An 18,545-nucleotide genomic window follows, 5' to 3' on the forward strand; every position below is an offset into this window, starting at 1 on the left:
CACTGGACGGTACACAGTGGTCAGTGGAGATAACTGGACTTTTTTTGGCACTTTCTGGGGAGACAAATAAGGTGAATTTTGATGCCCTGACATCTGTTTAGTTGGAGACGCACCAGTTGGGATATAAAGTTTTAAAACCTCTCTTTTTGAAAAAAAAGTTTGTTTTTTAAAAATGTGTTTTTAATTCTGCTTGCACTGTTGCTACTGGTCTATTTTTTCCAAACTCAGTGTTGCATTTCAGTTTTGTCATCTTCATCTGTGGAGTCCTGCCTCTCACCTCTGCTCCTCTCTCACAGACAAAGCACAGCATCGTCCCTCGTTGCCCCGTCGCTCTCCTTCCCCTCTCCCCTGGTAAGACTCCGAGCCTCTCGCTGCAACCATGGTGGTGATGAAGATGAAGTTCCCCTTTCAGAAAAGGGTGAAGCTGGCCCAGGGACTGTGGCTCCTCTCCTGGTGTGCCGCAGTGGCCGGGGCCATGACCTTCACCCTGGGGTGCCTCCTTAAGACGGAGCTCCGCAGGAGGGCAGAGGTAATATTTAAAATTTTAACGCTAAGACTTTGAAGCTTAGTTCATACTTCCAAAGCTGTGTTGTCATTGACTATTTTTTACATTTGAGCTACCATAAAATTGCATTCATTGTAGTTACTGTGTAATTGTAAAATGGGCGACATGTAGTGATATTTCTCAGTGTAATAGAGATTATGTTGTGGTATATGTGTGCTCCAGATGTGCTCAAACTTGTGACAAAGAAAACAGTTAAAACACAAACTACCAATAATGATTCTAAACTTGAAAGTGTGCTGTAAATATCTTTATTTGGTGATTATACACTAATGTACTGATTTGCATACATAATATCAAGTACTCAAGTACTGACAAATGCCATCTGTGCCTTACATACTTTTAAATTGTTGGCTTAATCACTGAGGAATAAAACTTGAAAATAGGACAAAGGTTCTTGAAAGAATAAATTGAATTTGAATCAGGCAAAGGTGTATCTTTGTTAACTGGAGACCAACGAGATGTAGGTAGACCTGTGACCCACTTTAGATCCTGACTCATCATTTAATAAACCAGGCTCAGTCAGTCTTAATCATCCTAATCCACACTTTTGAAGGCTGTCATCATAACTTTGCATAATTAAAAAAAACTACATCGTTTTTTTTTTTTTTAGCTTATTTTGTTGTATTTTATTACCACATTGAAATTGTTTGAACATGATCTTCACTGTGTCAGCTGTGCTATCACAGCCTTATACACTGTCTGTCCCAAAATATCTTTTTTCACTGGTTAAGACATTTTGTGACAAGAAGGGCTCTGATCTGTTTTAATAGTTAAATCCTTTGAGAGGTGGGTTCATGATATTATTCTGTTTACACACTTTAATAGCTGTAAAAAGTGGAAATGGACGTGATGATATGAACAGGAAAATGAAATGATAGACATATGCAATGAATAAATTAACTACAGAATTTATGAGGGTTACAAAAATGTTATCATCTCATGCCACAATGTTTATTATATTGCAGTTTGCACTTTCATTTTGCACCAAAGTAAAACCAATGTCATCAATGTCACTGAATGTAAACTGTATGAAACACCCCCTCCAATCCACACACACGCACACATTAGAAAAACAGTGAAAACACCTGAACTTTTGACTTAAATCAACCATGTGTCAGCTGGTCTGTGAATGTTCAGACTTCAGATCCTCTTCACATGCTTAGTTTACCAAACAGACTTCATTCAAAAGTATCAGACACTGCACATCCGGTTTAAGGAGTTTATCCATTTCCTGTTTAATATGTAGCCATGAATCTATGTTACCTTTTTCACTTCTGCAAATATAAAAACACAGGATCCAGAAACTAAAAACACATTTGCACAAAATATAAAGTCTCATACACACTATAACCTTATAGTGCAATAACATTGTTGACAGGGAATGGAGCATAACTGTGCTTGTTCATATTTTGGTTTTTGTACTTGTTTTTCACTTTCTTCAGTGACTGTGCTTGAACAACACATTTAAGGCCCAAGAGCTTGGAGTGCTCAACAGACTCTGATCAAACTGCAATGCTCTTTATTTGTGACTTACTGTAAGGCTGAAACTGAAAATCTTCCGTGTCTAAATAAATGACTTTTTTAAATATAGAAAACCAAACAAAACAACCAACAAGCACCTTCTGACCCTTTGAGGGTCCATTGATTCACCTATTGTGTGGTCATGCACCATCAACTTTAAATACAAGATTGAGCAGTCAGACTGAATTATTTGATTATTTAAAATGTGGCATCATGCTTTTCCATCTACATTTACAATTGTAGCCACAGAAGAAGTATGGTATCTGAAGTCTGAATATTTTACCATTACAAATAAATAAATAAGGAGAAAAAAAATATTTAGTTAAACTACTAATCAAATTTAGTTTTCTTATGGGTGTCAAAAATATATTTCATAATAGATTCATTTTTAATTTTCAAATGATTTCAGGCAAATACATTACTTCTGTCAGGTGTTTGTACATTTGTTGAGAGACATTCAGAGATCCCATCATTTCTAACAAGGTAGATATTTTTTTCCATCTCAAACAAATGTAACATATTGATTTGTGACTTACTTACAGGTGATGGATAACACAGACATACATATTGTGCCCAATACCCTCATGATAGTTGGTCTGGCCTCCTTGGGTATCAACTACTTTGCTTCAAAGATCTGTCAAGACGCCCTGGATGCCGGCCGATTCCCTCGTTGGAAGAACTTCTTGAAGCCCTACTTTGCTGTCTCTTGTTTCTTCACTGTCCTCATGCTGCTGGCTGTCATCATGAGCTACGCAATGAAGGGGAGTTTGGAGTTTTCTCTGAAGGTTGGCTTGAGAAATGGCATCCGCTTCTACAAGGACACAGACACCCCAGGCCGCTGCTTCCAGAAACAGAACATCGATCGCCTGCAGATGGAGTTTCAGTGTTGTGGAAACAGTGACTTCAGGGACTGGTTCGAGGTCCAGTGGATCAGCAACCGCTACCTAGATTTCAGCTCTAAGGAAGTGAAAGAGTAAGTTGTGGAAAAATGTTAGGAGTGTGTTTCACATCAGTGAATATGCATGGAAAGAGAAGGACTTCTAGTTACATTACAGTGTTTAAAGATGAAAAAACTGACACTCATTTTCTTTTGTTTCCTTAGCCGTATCAAGAGCAACGTGGATGGCCGTTACTTGGTAGACGGTGTCCCCTTCAGTTGCTGTAACCCTAGCTCTCCGCGGCCATGCATCCAATATCAGCTCACCAACAACTCAGCTCACTATAACTATGAATACCAGACCGAGGAGCTCAACATCTACCTCCGAGGCTGCAGAGAGGCCCTGGTCAACTACTATATGGGTCTGATGAACACCATTGGGGCTGGAGTGCTGTCAGTCTTCATATTACAGGTATAATACGAGAGGACCAACAGTGGTCCCACAATGACTCCATGCAGGGATAGAGGTTCTGTGGTGCACTTTTAATTTGGTGGTTGGTCACAGCATAAGATTAGCCAAGATTTTAGAGCTCGGTACAGCTGCAAAGAGGTTATAAAACATGAATATTTACATAAATATAATACATTTAACAGTGTCAAAAATGCGATTCCAGCAGCTATATTATTAATTTATAGAACCTTTCAGTAGATCCCTTAATGATTTGCTATCACAATTTATGCAATATCCATCATTCACTTCTCTTTGCTAGTCCTTATGAATCCTTAAAGATAAACTGTAATGGACAAGGCTTTACAGTTCCCTGATTTCTCCACCTTCCTCCTTCCCAGGGTTCTGTGCTGGTAAGCTTGCGGTTCCTGCAGACGTCCATGGAGGCAGTGGCAGGGAAGGAAAATACAGAAATTGAGACAGAAGGGTACCTGCTGGAGAAAAGCGTGAAAGACACCGTCATGGAGTACATCAACCCTGTGATGAAGTTCCTCCTGCTGACAAACCAGGTGGAAGAGGGCACTGCAGCACAGGCGACCACCTCAACTGCCCCCTAAACCACAAATGATGTACACACATGTAAATAATTTTTACACAGAGGGCAACCAAGGAATGATCATTTAAATTTGAAAAGATAACATGAAACACAGATTTCTATGAATTTCACAGATTTAGAGATAGTATTTTTTATTGTCACAATTACTATCACAGGTAAAGTTTACAGTACTTGCCCGTTCAGATTTTATGTGCTGAATTGATACCTTCTCTGTTAAACACATACTGTATAAGATACCCACAAAAGTGATAGTAAACCCATGATTTCTACCGTTTTTGAGATACTTGTCAGTACTCCTTAAAAGGAATAATATGTTCAAAATCTCTGAGCACATTCTTTATTTTTTGTTATCTCTCAGTTTTATTTTTTCTGACATTTACATAAACGATAAACCCTTTATTGTTATATTTGTTTGCAGTTTCACAAATACACAAAATCCCTTCACTGCTTCTGAATGTGATGTGAATTGCTAATTTCATTCTCACAATACTTGTCTGTATCAAAAGCAATAAATCAATTATCAATCAATCACTGGGTAAACAGTAATTCATGAGGCAGTGTACAAAAATGGTCCTACAAAAACAAGGTCAACAAGTCAAGCTGACTGTAGAGAGACATGAGGCCCAATGCTCTGCGTGGAGTCACTTATTCCTTTTCTAATGTTAATACAATTCATGCAGACATTATAATACTTAATACATCTCCCTCCATAATAGGTGCTCCAAGATGCTACTTTCTCCCTGCCTCTCTTCTACCTGCCAGTGAAAGGAATAGGATTAAGAAGATTGATTAATCAGTGTCAGTAATGCAGTGAAAGCCATCAAGTACGTCCTCTGTTCTCTCACCTTTATTAAAGCTGTTAATCCCATTTGTTAATACTCAGCCTGCTGCCCTTGCAGTTAGACACCTGCGTCAGGTGGATGTAAGATGCAGAGTGAACTATGCAAAGGCTTTGTCTGCTTGTAAAATTAAAAATACTGAAAAAAAAATTTGAGATTGATCTAATTGGGATTTCACTTTTCAAATGCAGTGTGAAGAGTTTGCGATCTTTGGGGCACATTGGCCCTTTGAGAAAGAGACTTCCTGATTTAGCCACACCAAAGAAAAATAACTGAACACACTGATACATTTTCCCCTAAATTTTCCCCTGGTGGTTAAATAAATATTTACACAAGAATTTACACACTCTCTATATCACCAGAAGCAAATTGATTGATTTATCTCTGAAGTCTAATTGTAATGTCAACCCATGTGAAAATCTTTATTAAAAGCCCCTTTTGAAAACATGACTGTGTATTGTGTGATTTTCTGGGGCTAAGCAGACCACCTCTGACTAACAACAAGCGCTTCACATATTTGGGTATAAACTCACCACTAAAGCTGTGAGAGGTTTCCCAGATATAGTCATTGCAAAAGAATCAGGCTGTACGTCTTAATGAGCAAAAGCAGCCATCAGTGTTGATTAGAATCTCGAGTTTGTAATTATAATTGCTGTTACACATGGCTGATTTTTTGAGTAACTTATGTTGTATTTTCACATGGTGGCAGGTTATAAACCTGAAACTGAAACTGAGCAACTTGCAGACCTACCACAAGTGAAAACCATACAGTACTTCACTTTTCACTTCACTTTTGTGAAGGTTGTTGTACAGTTTTTGTTGAGACAGCGAGGCTATTATGATCAATTGTATTTTTTTTTTAGCCTGTGGCTTTAAACAACCTTTGCCCAATATTTATCAATATTTTCATCCACCTGAGGGATAAATTAAACATGTAAATTATACAACAACACATAGCCCACATGCTGGTCATTAACATAGAACTGGTGCATGACTCAATGGACTAAAGTATTTCAGTATAATACAGGTAAGCTGCAGAACATTTTAGCCAGACAGAGAAGAAACCTTTTTAAACAATCTGATATTAAAGTAAAAAAAAAACAACAACAACAACGTGGTTTAACTTTGGCAGCATGCTACAGGGTGTGGATGAATACATCAACAAACTACAGCAGACAAATTAATTTGCTGCCTGCGTGGTTTCAACTGGAAGGACGTTGTGATCACGTGACGGGACGTCGACGCGCTTTCTGGTGTTTCGACTCATTCTCGGGATCGTTTCTTTTTTTAACCGGTTCCGTGTAATGTCGTTCAAAATGTATTCAGTTTGTCATTGACCGTGCTTTGCAGTGAACTCCGGACAGACACCTTGGAAATATATATAATATTTGCTTTTGGTCGTTTTAAAAGCTACTTCGTTCACAAGAGTTTAAGTTATTGACGTATTTCAAATTTCGCAGAGTGTCCCACCCACTACAGAGAGATTCAGAACAACCGAGTCGTTCGTCCGTCACTCTCTCTGTAACTGTTGCAGCTGCCCGGAAAGCTAGTTTTAGACAGCTGACTAACCAGGGGAAATATTACCAAATCGTTGAGAAGCTAATGCATTTAGCTACAGTGTTTATACAGTTAGCGGGATCCTATCCGGGATAAGCAGTGAGTGGAGGAAAATTTACGGGACCTGGCAGGTAGGTGGAAAACAGAGACATTTTGTTCCATCACTTGCCATTAATAGAAGCTGTATCAGAGTGTCGGACAAAACACCAACAATTATCTAACAAACCAGATAGGGTAGGGGAGCAAATTGTTATCAACTGATGACTGAAATGTATTAATAAGTCTAAAAGTATGGTAGTAATGTCAGTGCGTCAATAGCTAGCGCGGTCGCTTCCCCTGCTTTCAAGCTAACTTAGCTAACGCTAGCGAAATGAAGTTTAGTGGCGCTGAGTAGTTCCCAGGGATATGTCAGCCATTGTTTGGGCATGTATAGGACGATTCAGTCAAACTTGGGTCGCTAGCTAACATTTATTGCACGGGCCTCGGGCTGTTGGCGTGATACATCTGTATTTACCGCGTTTCTGTAACGTTGTTTAGTCGATTGTGTCATTGCTCTATGTGCTGTTGAAACACCAGTGGGTCTGAGTGACCGTGAAATGTTGGGGCCAAAGGATAATTTCAGATCAACAGGGTGAGGTCAACCGTGGTCGCCTGGGATGTTCTGATTGTACAGGGTCTTTTCCGGTCTATTACCGCATGGTGGCACTGGTGCATAGTGAGACCTATTCAAAATTATTACTTGATTACTTGTTTATTGAAATATGACTAGATGAAATGGATGCAGTGGTATGTGTCAGTGAGAAATAATCATCAATGCATTTAGCTAATATCGGCCTTGTCAGCTCTGAAGCAGTTACTAAACGTTTTTCAGAAGGTCTATGAGACTAAAGCAGAAGTATTACCTATAGCTGTGTTAGTATGTGCACCACATGCCCATAGACCTCTTGGCTGGCCACTCTGCTCAGTCAGCAGTACATAGATAACTTGGATTTTAAGAAATCATGAAGTTCAGTGCTCAGTGACGAAATAACACATTTTTGTAGACGTCCCATCCCACATACACTTCTGGTGTAAAGTTTTAGAACATATCCGTATTTCTAGGTTTCCTATTCAGGTTTACATAGTTTAATGTCTCAGTGTTCCTGGAATTAAAGCATAGAACAAATAAACAAAAAGATTAAGCAATAAATAAATAACCAAAGGAAGCTTTTTGTTAAACTAAACTGAATCAAAATCTTTGACTCTTTCAGCAGGGGAAAACACTTGTGACATTCTTTGCACTTGTAGTTAGTTTTGCTTTCATGTTTTGTTTTGTTTTGTTTTGTTTTGTTTGTTTTTTTTTAAACCCATCTCAAGCATTAATGCCCTTCTGGACTACTTTTCCACTCCAGGCTTATAGGCTTTTTCAGGCTGTTATTGTTTGTATACATATACATGCATATGTGTATCTATACACACGTGCATAGTGACAGATTTTGAGTTTGGTCACTGTGTTTGTGTTTCAGATTAGAGATGGAAGGAGATGACTGCAGTTTTCCTCCAGATTCAGATGATCACTCGCAAAGAGGAAGTGTTGCTTCTTCTGCAACACTTTCCCGTGGTACGGCGCAAATAATTTTAGAACTCCTTGACGATAAAATCACCCTTCTATGCAGTACTTTTAATTTGTAGCAAACACATTTTACAGAAAATTTACATTTTTATGTGGTGTTGGCTGGCTTATTTCTGTTTGTGATGATGTTTATTTTTTTGTTTAATTTCATATATTTGTCATTGTTTACACAGCTCAAGATGTACTTATATACCTGTTTGGTGACAGCGCAGTCCACTTATCAGTAGAAGGGCTCGGTGGTGTCACTGTGCAGGAGCTGGGCCGCAGTGTTCGTGAAACTCTCCATATTCCTGAGTCTGCACAGGATGTTTTTGCCTTCTGGTTGTGTTCTCCCCTGCTCGGTAAGATCTATTTCCCCCACACTCACCACACTCGTAAATGCTACGACTCTTCATCTGGTCAGATGTTATGAGAATGTTGATGTGCATATGAATGCTTCTTTTTCAGTGGTAAAAAAAAAAAAAAAACGGCTACCAAATATTACATGATATTTTGACACAATGTCAAGCAGAATCTAGATCTACATGCCTGTGCCTAAAAGATAAAGACTAGATATATAGATATAGCACAAGAATCAGAGCAGGGAAGCAGATATATTTCTATATTACATTTTTTATTTCCTCCATACTTCCCAGAATTGCAGTTAAAGGGGAGGCATCACCCATACAAACTGTGTCGACAGTGGCAGGACCTGCTGTATCGCTTCACTGAGGCCTCAGAGGAAGACATTTCACAAGGTGAGAGTTTGGTCTGTATGTTGTCATGTCATGAACTAATAAGTAACCTGCTTTTTTATTCAGGCATTCAACCAGACTTTATTTGTATAGCACTTTTCATACAAACACATTGCAACACAAAGTGCTTTATACAACCCCCCGTATAACTTACTCTGAGATATTCATACAGTATGGAGCAGGTATTGTTGGTTCTTGAGACATTTTTACACTCAGATCTTTTAACATCGTGATTATTTTCAAGCACTTTTAGGATGAGTGATGTTCAGTGAATAGTGAGCAGTCATTGTGTAGCAATATTAACAAATACTGTCCACACTGGAATTTCTGAACATTAAAAAAACATTACTTACTATGGTTACCTTGTATGTTTTAAAGAAAAGCACCTGTCTATCATATAGAGATGTCATATACAGTATGTAACATCATTATTGTTGCCAACTTTAAAAGTTAGTTAATCCGAGTGGAGCTGAAACAATTCATCAATAAGTTAATTAGAAAATCAACAGAAAAATACTCTGCAACATGTTTGATAAATAGTTATTCATCTCTGTCGTTTTTCAAGCAAAAATCCCAGAAGTTACCAAGTTACAGCTTCTCAGATGTGATAATTTGCTGCTTTTCTTCGTCTTATGTGATGTTGAATTGAATGTTTTTGAATTTTGGACTTATGGTCAATCTAAACAAGCAATTTGATGATGTAACTGCCAGCTTTAGAAAAATTTAATGGACATTTTGAACTAGTGTTTGGCAGTTTACAGACTGATCAACCTTGGTAATACTTACCAGAGTAATTGTAAATGAAAATGACCATTAGTTGCAGCTCTAAATCTAAGATTGCCGTCAAATGAATTTTATACCTGTAATGTGATATAGATACTTAATCCATTCCAAATTAATGCATATTGCATTACTATGAGTGCTACAAATCCTTAGAGTATTATGATGCCATATAATAATAATGAAGCATTAAAATGTACGATCATAAATGCTTGTGATCATATTTTGTTACGATGAGAAAGGATGCAAAGGATGCAACTTTTATGATGCAGTATGTTACAGTTGGTTATACAATTCAGTAAAGAATTGATGAAGGAAAACCAAAATCTGTCCAATGAATGTGGACAAGACTGAACTGAGATTTTATTTTTACAAAGTTAAGCTGTTGGTTATTGTCCAGTAAAAATTGTCACCCACAGTGGACTTTTGGTGAAGTCTAAGTCTTGTGTTAACTCTCATTACTTTGCCAGTCAGAGTAGAACAGCCCACACTTTTGTGCGCTTTTCATCCAGTGATATCAAAGAACTGGTGACACAGCTTACCACCGATAAAACAAAAAGGATCATGAATGCATTGCATAATCATTTAAATGCTGTTATGTGTTTTGGTGGAGCAGGTAGGATACCACCCACAGCAGAGGACTGTTAACCAGAGTAGAGTGGGCTGGAGGGGGCTTGAGTTGTAGATTTGATGTTACCCCTACATCTACTGCAGTGTTTGTCTCTGTAACCTCACTCCTCCACTCTGAGGCAGAATTTCACCCATTTGAATGATCTGAAAATACAGTCAGCTAACCCTAATGTGTCATTGTCCTCTGCTATTTCCTCAGATGAGCCATGTCTCCAGTACAGACGGAATGTGTTTTATGCTAAATCTAAGGAGCTGCAGGTACATTTAACTCTAATTCTCTGCAAAAACATTAATCTTAAGCATGAGTGAATTATAGAAACACTGTTATCCATCATTTTGTACTAAGGATCCAATTTTAGTAAATGTCTTGACTCACAAAATGCTCAGTGGGTGTTAATGAAGATTTTGGGTTAATGTCTGAAAGTCATTAGAGTGCAGTGGTCATAATGGGTTTTCCTGCCATTCCATCAGCTTCAGAAGGCTGTTGGATAAAAATGTTTTGTTCTGTCATATAATAATCTTTATTTATAAGGTAATTTTTAAAACCCTGAATTACAAAATGCTTCATGTAGGTAGCAAATTAAAATCATCAAATTGTAAAATCGTTACATTAGAACATTAGATGCAATCTCAGTACATTAAGGTAGAAGAAATAACATGAAGAAGAAATAAACAGAAAATTTCAAGTGAAATAAAAAAAATCTCTTGTAAAGCTCCTTTTCTTTTCAAAGATGATGGGCTCAGACTAACTCTGAGTTTACTGTCCTGTCCTGTAACTGTTAGATAATTGCTGACACTGTCTCACTCCTGAGCAGATCGATGATGAGGTAGTGCTGAAACTTCTGTATGAGGAGGCAAAGAGCAACATCCTCACAGGTCGATACCCCTGCGATCCCGAGCACTGGATGACTCTTGGAGCCTTGTCTCTTGCTCTTCGTGAAGGAACTGATCTGGACAGTCAACAATTTGCCTCTACCATAAGGTAAATTAGAAAGGTTGTTTAAAAAATTAATGACCAAATTCTGGATGTGGTTGCTTCTGTAATTTTGTTTTCTATAGTTAATCCCATTGCTGACTCTTCTCTTAAAGGTATAGTTTGACACCTCAGGAAATATGCTCTTGCCAAGAGTTAAATGAAAACATTATGCTACTCAATGTGAGGCTGCAGCCTGGAGATGATGGTTAGCTTAGCATAAAGAACGGACCAAGGGAACAGTTTATTCCCCCACAGCACATTTATTTTTCACCATAGTTCCCACCTTCATTTACACACTTCTTCCAGTGGTTGTGGAGCCTTTCTTTGTTGAAGTCGGTGTCTTGGACTACCAGTTATTAAGCTTTCTGCATAGTCACTCAAAGAGTTGAACTGCATATGCATGTAACGAGAGCTGTGTAACTCATCTCCTTCTTCCTTGGGCCGCAAACCTATTAATCACCCCCTGTAATTTGCACAAACTAGTGAGTTTTAGAGGTTTTTATACAGATTAAATGGTTGACTTTTTAAACTTTTGGACATAGCTAGGCTATGTGCTTTATGCTAAGCTAAGCTAACAAGCTGCTGACTGTAGCTTCCTATTTAATGGACAGTTATGAGAGTGATTATTAACTTTTAATAAGTAAATAAATATGTTTATCAATATGTCAAACCATTCTTTATAACAAATTAGACTATTTTGAAGTAAAGCGCTGAATATGACTAAAGTCAGCAGTAAACCTATGATTGAAGAATGAATTGTGGACCTATAATGATATAAAATTAAAAGTCTGCCATTTTTTGGTTAATGATCACTTTGCTGAATATGATGAAAATAATATTACTTGACTTTTTTGTCAGCACACAATCATACTTCACTCTCTTTTCTCTGGCTCCAGCACTTTTTCAACAGAACATTTGTTGAAGTTCACAGTTGACTCTGTTATAGTTCACCCTATTAGAAAATGAAGAAGTATGTCATGGCTCTGCTGTTGAGTTTATCAGATGGTGAGAGGAATTGACACTGTTAAAAGCAGAACCCCATTTCCTGAAACCCACATTTTAAAGGCCAACTGGGTTGGTTCAGCGTCTTCGAGTACTTCAGCACAATCAACAGCAACAACACAATTTGATGAAACTCCACAGGCACTGTGAAAAAGGTCACAGTTGGAAGGGGCTTTATTTTTTTCTTATGTTGATAACACCCATATTGTGCCTTTACAGTAATTTTCAGTTGCTTGTTGGCTGGAGTGCAAGAATGCACAAAATGACATTTTTGATTGGAGTGAGATGAACGTGGGAGTGTCTCCCTTTTTTTTTTTTTGTTTAAAGCCTTTTGAGACTGGATTGTGATTAAAAGGCTGAGAATTAGAGAGTACGAATTTGACCTGATCTACAAATCACTGTATGTGTAAAACAGAAATATTAAAGGTGTAGTCACTGTTCTTAGTAACAGATATTTGAATAGATATTTTTGAAGAAGTCCCATAATACAGTGTTTTAATAATGTTGTAGTTTGTGTCAGCGGTTTTTATCTACACCTTGATATGGTGTTTAATTATTAAACAGAAATAGAACATTTGAGGTGCATTAAAACAAACATAGGTGCTTCATCTCAAAACTCCAAAGATTCCTTCTTGTTTCTTTATTTTTCTCTTTGACCGTTGATCATAATATAATAGAGGAGATGAGAAAAGATGTTTTTTCCCTTGTACATGAATTACATGATGTGTAACGTCCAAAGTAGAGCCAGGTCGGATAATCTTGGCATCTTCTGATTGAGTCACTCACTGTATTATAATTACTGGTTCCAGATTATAATTTAGACCAAGAATTTCTTTTCAGAGCATCTCCAGGTATTCATTAGTTGACGTTTTTATGACACTGAAGAACAAAGGCTGTTCCTCTTCAGGAGATTTTTTATGGTGGGATGTGAGTGGTGGTAATTGAGGAGAAGAGGTCAAATCTTGAGCAACACTTGTACAATAGGAAACTTAATTGAAAGACCAGTGTGTTTTGACCTGTGGCCTTCCACTTAAAACACATCACAGAGAACATTTAAATGGAATGAGCGTGAAAAAAAATGTCAGTCTGTAGCATTGTGATTTGCAATGCCTGCAAAGAGTGAAGAAAGGAAACAATTTCAGGAGAAGTGTATTGCAGTGCAGCTGCACATTCACAATGGCACAGTACAGTAACACAAGACAGTAGGGATCAATGTGATGGACTGTTTCTGCATCATGAGACACATCGACAGGAGCAAAGGACAACACGAAACTAAGCAGTACATGTTAGCAAAGGAACTGTGAATTGAACAGAATATGGAGCCTAAATGTGCACAGATAAGATGCACTAAATGGGTAATACAAACTTGTCTTCTCTGCTTTCCACAGAGAGAAGAAGCTGTCCTCTTTTCTGCCTGCACATGTTGTCATGGGGAGTGGAGGTTTACTCTCCACTCTGAGAGGGAAGTCGAGCCGTCAGGCAGGGCTGGAGCAGAACCTGTTCGAGGAGTACAGAAAGATCAGCACATCTGCTGGAAGCCCTCCTGGGCCCACACAGCTCCTACACCAGTACCTCAACACATGTCACACTCTGCCTTATTATGGGTAAGAACTTGTGTAATGAGCCATTTATTCTCAAAGACAAATGATAGTTTAAAAACTCAAAGGCAAAGATAAATATACCTCGAATTAACTGACATACCATGAATCAGGTTTTGTTTATATTTTAATCGACGTAAACTGCACGAACAGGTGTGCTTTCTTTTTTGGGGAGATTGACAAACCAGTGCAAGGGATTCTCCAAAGGGGAAAACGCAAGGCTGTCAACATTGGAATCTGCCTGGAGGGAGTTTATGTGATGGATGTCAAAGAGAAGGTGAGCACTGGATTTGTCAACAACACAATGCTGTGTTTCTCACTGTGTATATATATGTGTGTGTGTGTGTGCACGTGTACTTGGATAATCATCGTGCACGCTGAAGGAAGGTAGAAAGCGCTTCTTAGTTCTCTTCACGAAAAGATTTATCTCCTTGAACACGTTTTCTCGCAGCACGTACTGCTTGGCCTGCGTTTCAGTGAGCTCTCCTGGGACCACAGCTACCCCGAGGAGGTGGGGGACTCGCACATTCTGTGGCTGGAGTTTGATGGAGAGGAAGACGGCACTCCTGTCAACAAGTTGCTAAAGATCTACTCAAAACAAGTAAGAAGATGTTTGTGAAATGAAATTTAATTCACAAATCATCTGATGTGATTGTATTCAACATTTGCATATACATCTGTATGGTAGAATTTGAAGCTTAGATTGTCTCAGTACTGTTGAGTGTGTTGTGTTGATGGGCTTGTGTTTCATTTCCTCACACCTGTCTTGACCTGGTTGACACCTTTGCCAATCTCTGCTGTAGTTTGAACACGATTTTGAGTTCGTCTTGATGCTAGAGAGGGTGGCAGATGCAGTCCTCTTCTGTGTGTCTCACTTCAAATGTTTTCAACAAGCAGAGAGGATATGCAGCGATCTCTAGAGAGCACACTGCACCTGGTGTTTTTCTGAGCTTTAGGATCAGGTGCAGCTGCTGTGCCCATTTGTACTTAGAGGAGCGTAACACTTGATGTTCGGGGTGAAGCCTAAAAAAAATTCAAGTAATTTTCAGTACTCTCATCTATAGCATCCTTGCTCAGTAATTGTTGGGGTGAGACTGTCTGAGCCAACAGATGGTGAAGAGATGTTGCATAATGGTAGAGGCAGTCATAAATAATCACACCAGGCCCTAATCCAACGCTGGCAGTGTGACTCTTACATGCCTGTGGTTCACTAATGGACCATCAGAAAGTTGAGTACAGCTGTTTTATTTTGTGTACTTCTAAGAATCAGACTTCACAGTGTGCTATTTTTTTCCTCTCGAGCCAGGCAGAGCTAATGAGCGGCTTCATTGAGTTCTGTGTGGAGCTGAAGTCTGCGTGTGAGGGAGGAGCTGCGGCTGAAACAGACGGTGAGGCGAGTCTGTCTCAGCCGCCCGCCGGACAAGATGGCAGCAACAAAAACGGACGTGGCGGACGGCGCGGGAATCTGCAAAGGCAAAGCAGCGTCATGTGCAGTCGGGTCCATTCACTTAACACTATCAGCTACGTGGACAATGGTGAGTGTGATGGTTACAATTAGTAATCCAAGCCTACTCACAGTAGGCTTCAGTTTGGAGAACCTTATTATTATTTGTCCATTTTTGTCTTTCAGGAAAAGAAATCAAGCGCTTGAAGCCGAAAAGAGCCGCGTCCTTCTTCACCCGACAGGCGTCTGCACCCACGTATTCAGCTGTGCAAGTGACAGAGAGCCTGGAGCAGGGTTAAACTCACTGATCAGCTCTACCCCGTTCTTCTCAAAGACCAAACCTGAACATTTTACACAGACATTTAAAGAAAAGACTTGACACAAGCTTAACTCATAATACATGAACATGCAAAGGACCAAGCGAAGTGCGTGTGACAGTGTTTATGTTTTGAAGTTGTGCATATTAAGAGAGTACAGCAATGTGAAAAACAATAGGATATATTAACAGCAAGGCTTCCAAGGTTAAAGTGAAGTGGCTATTCATTAGGTGGCCTGACATTAAGAAAGTATTCTCTGAACACCATATGATGGACAAGCCTCAGAGAAATCCTCAGACGATGACTGTATGATATCTCGTGACCTTTCTGCAGTGCTCTGGAGACGTTTTTACTACTATTATTCAAAAATGTTAAACCTCAAATGAGTATAACCACTGCATTACCTCTTTTTACTTTAACTTAACTTGGAAATTGAAAACAAAGAACATCGCAATATATCCCCTGGTATCATTGAACATCCTCCTCAGAACTGTGAGAGTTATCACAGACTCTTTACAAGTCAGCATGATAAACACTTTCAGGGGACGATCGAAGGGTGTGTTGCCACTATTCTGCTTTTTTAAACTGCCAGTGCCTTGTTCTCATGAAAGGGTGAAGCCACTTTAAAAAAGTACTGGTAGAAACATTTGGTGCTTGGTGTTACTGATCATAAAAAGTCTGTATGGGAGCACGTTGGCTGTGCTGTGGAAGTTTCCTGTAAGTACATCTAATTAATTAATATGTTCTGGTATTTGCAGCTGGTTAACGTGAAAAGAAAATGCGGGTGGCACATCCCACATTTTAAAATGATTTTTTATTTGTAAAAGCGGAATAGTCTGAATTTGGCCTAAACATTTAAAGGAACAGGATAACAGACATTTTACAGCATTCCTACCTAAACAATATATTAAGTTAGTCAAAGGATCGAATAAAACTTTCGTCATAAGCAATTAATGTACTGTACCATGCTGCTATTCCTGCCACTAAATAGTTTGCAGTTGTTGTTCCATTAGCAGATCAAATTCGAACCACCAAATCAGCACAATCGGTACAAGTGACATCCATGCACAGGTCTGGATTTGACCTGATCGGCAAAGTGAAATTGATGCAATATTGTGCAACTTCTGACATGAGAGAGGCTAACATAAAAGAAGCCTTCCTGTTTTAACTGTTACCAGCACTACAAACTAATTCAAACTTCAAACCGCAACTTAAAATGTCTGGTTAGCCATTTAAATATTTTGTTTTCCTTGCAAACACAATCATGGTTGGTTTTATTTGAAAGAAAACAGGGAACACTGTCTTTGTAAAATGTTGTTGACGCCTTGTTTTCAGCTTTGTGACAGTGCATTTACAGTACAAATACTCCAGTGGGCTTAATTCAGGAGTAGACCATGCAACGACTAATGGTAGAAAGTAGGACAATTTTTAAACCCATAAACAAACATTTAATGCTTCAGTTTATCTGATAAATTAAAAATCACTTAATTCTGAGATGCGTGGTTTTCACTGGACAGTGACAGTCTTCACTGTACTCCTAGCGCAGACAAACTGACTCAGAACTTTCGACTATGCTGTTGGAATCTCTGTCTGTTCACCAAAGTAAGCCTATCTAACATGCTGCAACACAGTATTCTACCTTAACACTCCAGAGACTCCAGTCTCCACCTGGCAGTGTTCCTCCAGGTGTCTCTGTGAACTTCACCCCAATCCTGATACAGGCAGTTTCTGTCTTTGTTGTACATTTAACAGACTCGTTCACCTCACTAACAGCCATCAAAGAAGTTATACATCTGTATAATGCTGCCATATGTCCTCATTTGAGGTGTGGTGGCATCACGTATTCTTCCTGATTCTCTGAGCATGCAAACTGCAGAATGTTCTTACATTTCAGCGCTTCTGACTTGTACGTCAGCTACTGTCTGTACCTTAACTGCAGCAGTCCAATGTATTGTTGCTAATGTACACTATGCATGTCACATTGTAGAATAGGCATTCCGACAGATTACACATCATGTGATACTGCACTATTAATACTAACACACTGTTTGTAAATCTTTTACATTTGCGGATTGTTTTGTATTGTTTATTAGCTTTTATGAGAGAATATTTTTACTTTCCCTTTCATATACTTGTCAGTGTTTGTACACTAGAATGAAGAAATAGGTCATTTTAAGCATTATCTTCTCAACTTTGCAGAAATATAAAGTGCCTTTTTGTTTGTTGGTGTCCGAATGACTTTTGGTACTTGGAAACCAGGAGTTTTGGTATTGGTATGGTTTTAAAAAATCAGTTTGTGTTTTGTATTGTATTTCCCACATTTTCAACCAGACAATGCATTTCACCTTTCCTAGCTGATGTGAGTATGTTGAATAACTACACTGGGCTGCTGTTGAACAGTGTGTGGTGGTTCCTCTCAGTGCAGTGGTCAGTAAGTTCTGCCTTTCTTAAAATATGTCCAAAATCTTTGGTTTTTTTGTTTTTTAAATAAATAAATGCAAAGTTTCCCTGTTTCCCTGTGGAAAAGCTGTGTTTACTATGTTACTACCAACACCCTAAGTGTACTGAAGCCATGTTTATTTAAACTAACGTTATCTTGACTTTTTTTCAGCCTCAATATTTTTACCATGTTCTGCTCAGTAAATTTCTTTTACAATTAAAGCAAATATTTAATTGCTAGATCACCTGTATCATTTCATCTCAATGCATTTAATAAGTGTTTGGGAAAATATAGTAGTATTGCAATTTAATGTTGGTAGTATAATGTGCAGATCACTATAATGCATATTTAGACAGCTGTTTTGTGATCACGCCTGTGGAAATGGTTTTACATTTAATATAATTGTGCTGTTCAGTATAATTCAAGTAATTTTCAACTACCTGACTGAAATCACAGAACTATACTCCATTGTTAGATTATTGTCCATGATTCAATATATAGACTTTTGCCAGATTTAGAGTCCTTGACCATTAAAATGAAATTTGTTCTCTTTTAAGGTGATGCCTGTTTTTCAGCCTCAAATGTTTCC

General features: G+C 38.5%; 2 protein-coding genes across 2 annotated transcripts; both read left to right on the top strand.

The window, feature by feature from the left end:
- The first annotated feature begins 341 nt into the window (after positions 1-341).
- Positions 342-4,114, top strand: rom1a (retinal outer segment membrane protein 1a). Its single transcript, XM_041051832.1, has 4 exons — positions 342-529; positions 2,629-3,059; positions 3,189-3,435; positions 3,813-4,114. Exons 1-4 carry the CDS (start codon positions 380-382, stop codon positions 4,026-4,028), a joined length of 1,044 nt encoding a protein of 347 aa, XP_040907766.1. The 5' UTR covers positions 342-379; the 3' UTR covers positions 4,029-4,114.
- A 2,020-nt stretch (positions 4,115-6,134) lies between these two features.
- Positions 6,135-18,512, top strand: frmd8 (FERM domain containing 8). The gene is made up of 11 exons (XM_041051935.1): positions 6,135-6,554; positions 7,929-8,023; positions 8,209-8,376; positions 8,671-8,772; positions 10,379-10,437; positions 10,995-11,161; positions 13,546-13,761; positions 13,909-14,032; positions 14,207-14,356; positions 15,062-15,290; positions 15,386-18,512. The coding sequence occupies exons 2-11, from the start codon at positions 7,936-7,938 to the stop codon at positions 15,496-15,498; spliced, it is 1,416 nt and encodes a 471-aa protein (XP_040907869.1). The 5' UTR covers positions 6,135-6,554; positions 7,929-7,935; the 3' UTR covers positions 15,499-18,512.
- The last annotated feature ends 33 nt before the right edge of the window (positions 18,513-18,545 follow it).

The sequence above is a fragment of the Toxotes jaculatrix genome, chromosome 12, assembly GCF_017976425.1.
Source record: "Toxotes jaculatrix isolate fToxJac2 chromosome 12, fToxJac2.pri, whole genome shotgun sequence".
In the NCBI taxonomy this organism is placed as follows: domain Eukaryota; kingdom Metazoa; phylum Chordata; class Actinopteri; family Toxotidae; genus Toxotes; species Toxotes jaculatrix.

Coding starts and splice junctions, on each gene's coding strand:
- frmd8 (XM_041051935.1), top strand. CDS start 7,936: ATGGAAGGAGATGACTGCAGTTTTCCTCCAGATTCAGATGATCACTCG. Junction 8,773..10,378: donor AGAGGAAGACATTTCACAAG/GTGAGAGTTTGG, acceptor CTATTTCCTCAG/ATGAGCCATGTCTCCAGTAC. Junction 11,162..13,545: donor CAATTTGCCTCTACCATAAG/GTAAATTAGAAA, acceptor TGCTTTCCACAG/AGAGAAGAAGCTGTCCTCTT.
- rom1a (XM_041051832.1), top strand. CDS start 380: ATGGTGGTGATGAAGATGAAGTTCCCCTTTCAGAAAAGGGTGAAGCTG. Junction 3,060..3,188: donor AGCTCTAAGGAAGTGAAAGA/GTAAGTTGTGGA, acceptor TTGTTTCCTTAG/CCGTATCAAGAGCAACGTGG. Junction 3,436..3,812: donor TGTCAGTCTTCATATTACAG/GTATAATACGAG, acceptor CCTCCTTCCCAG/GGTTCTGTGCTGGTAAGCTT.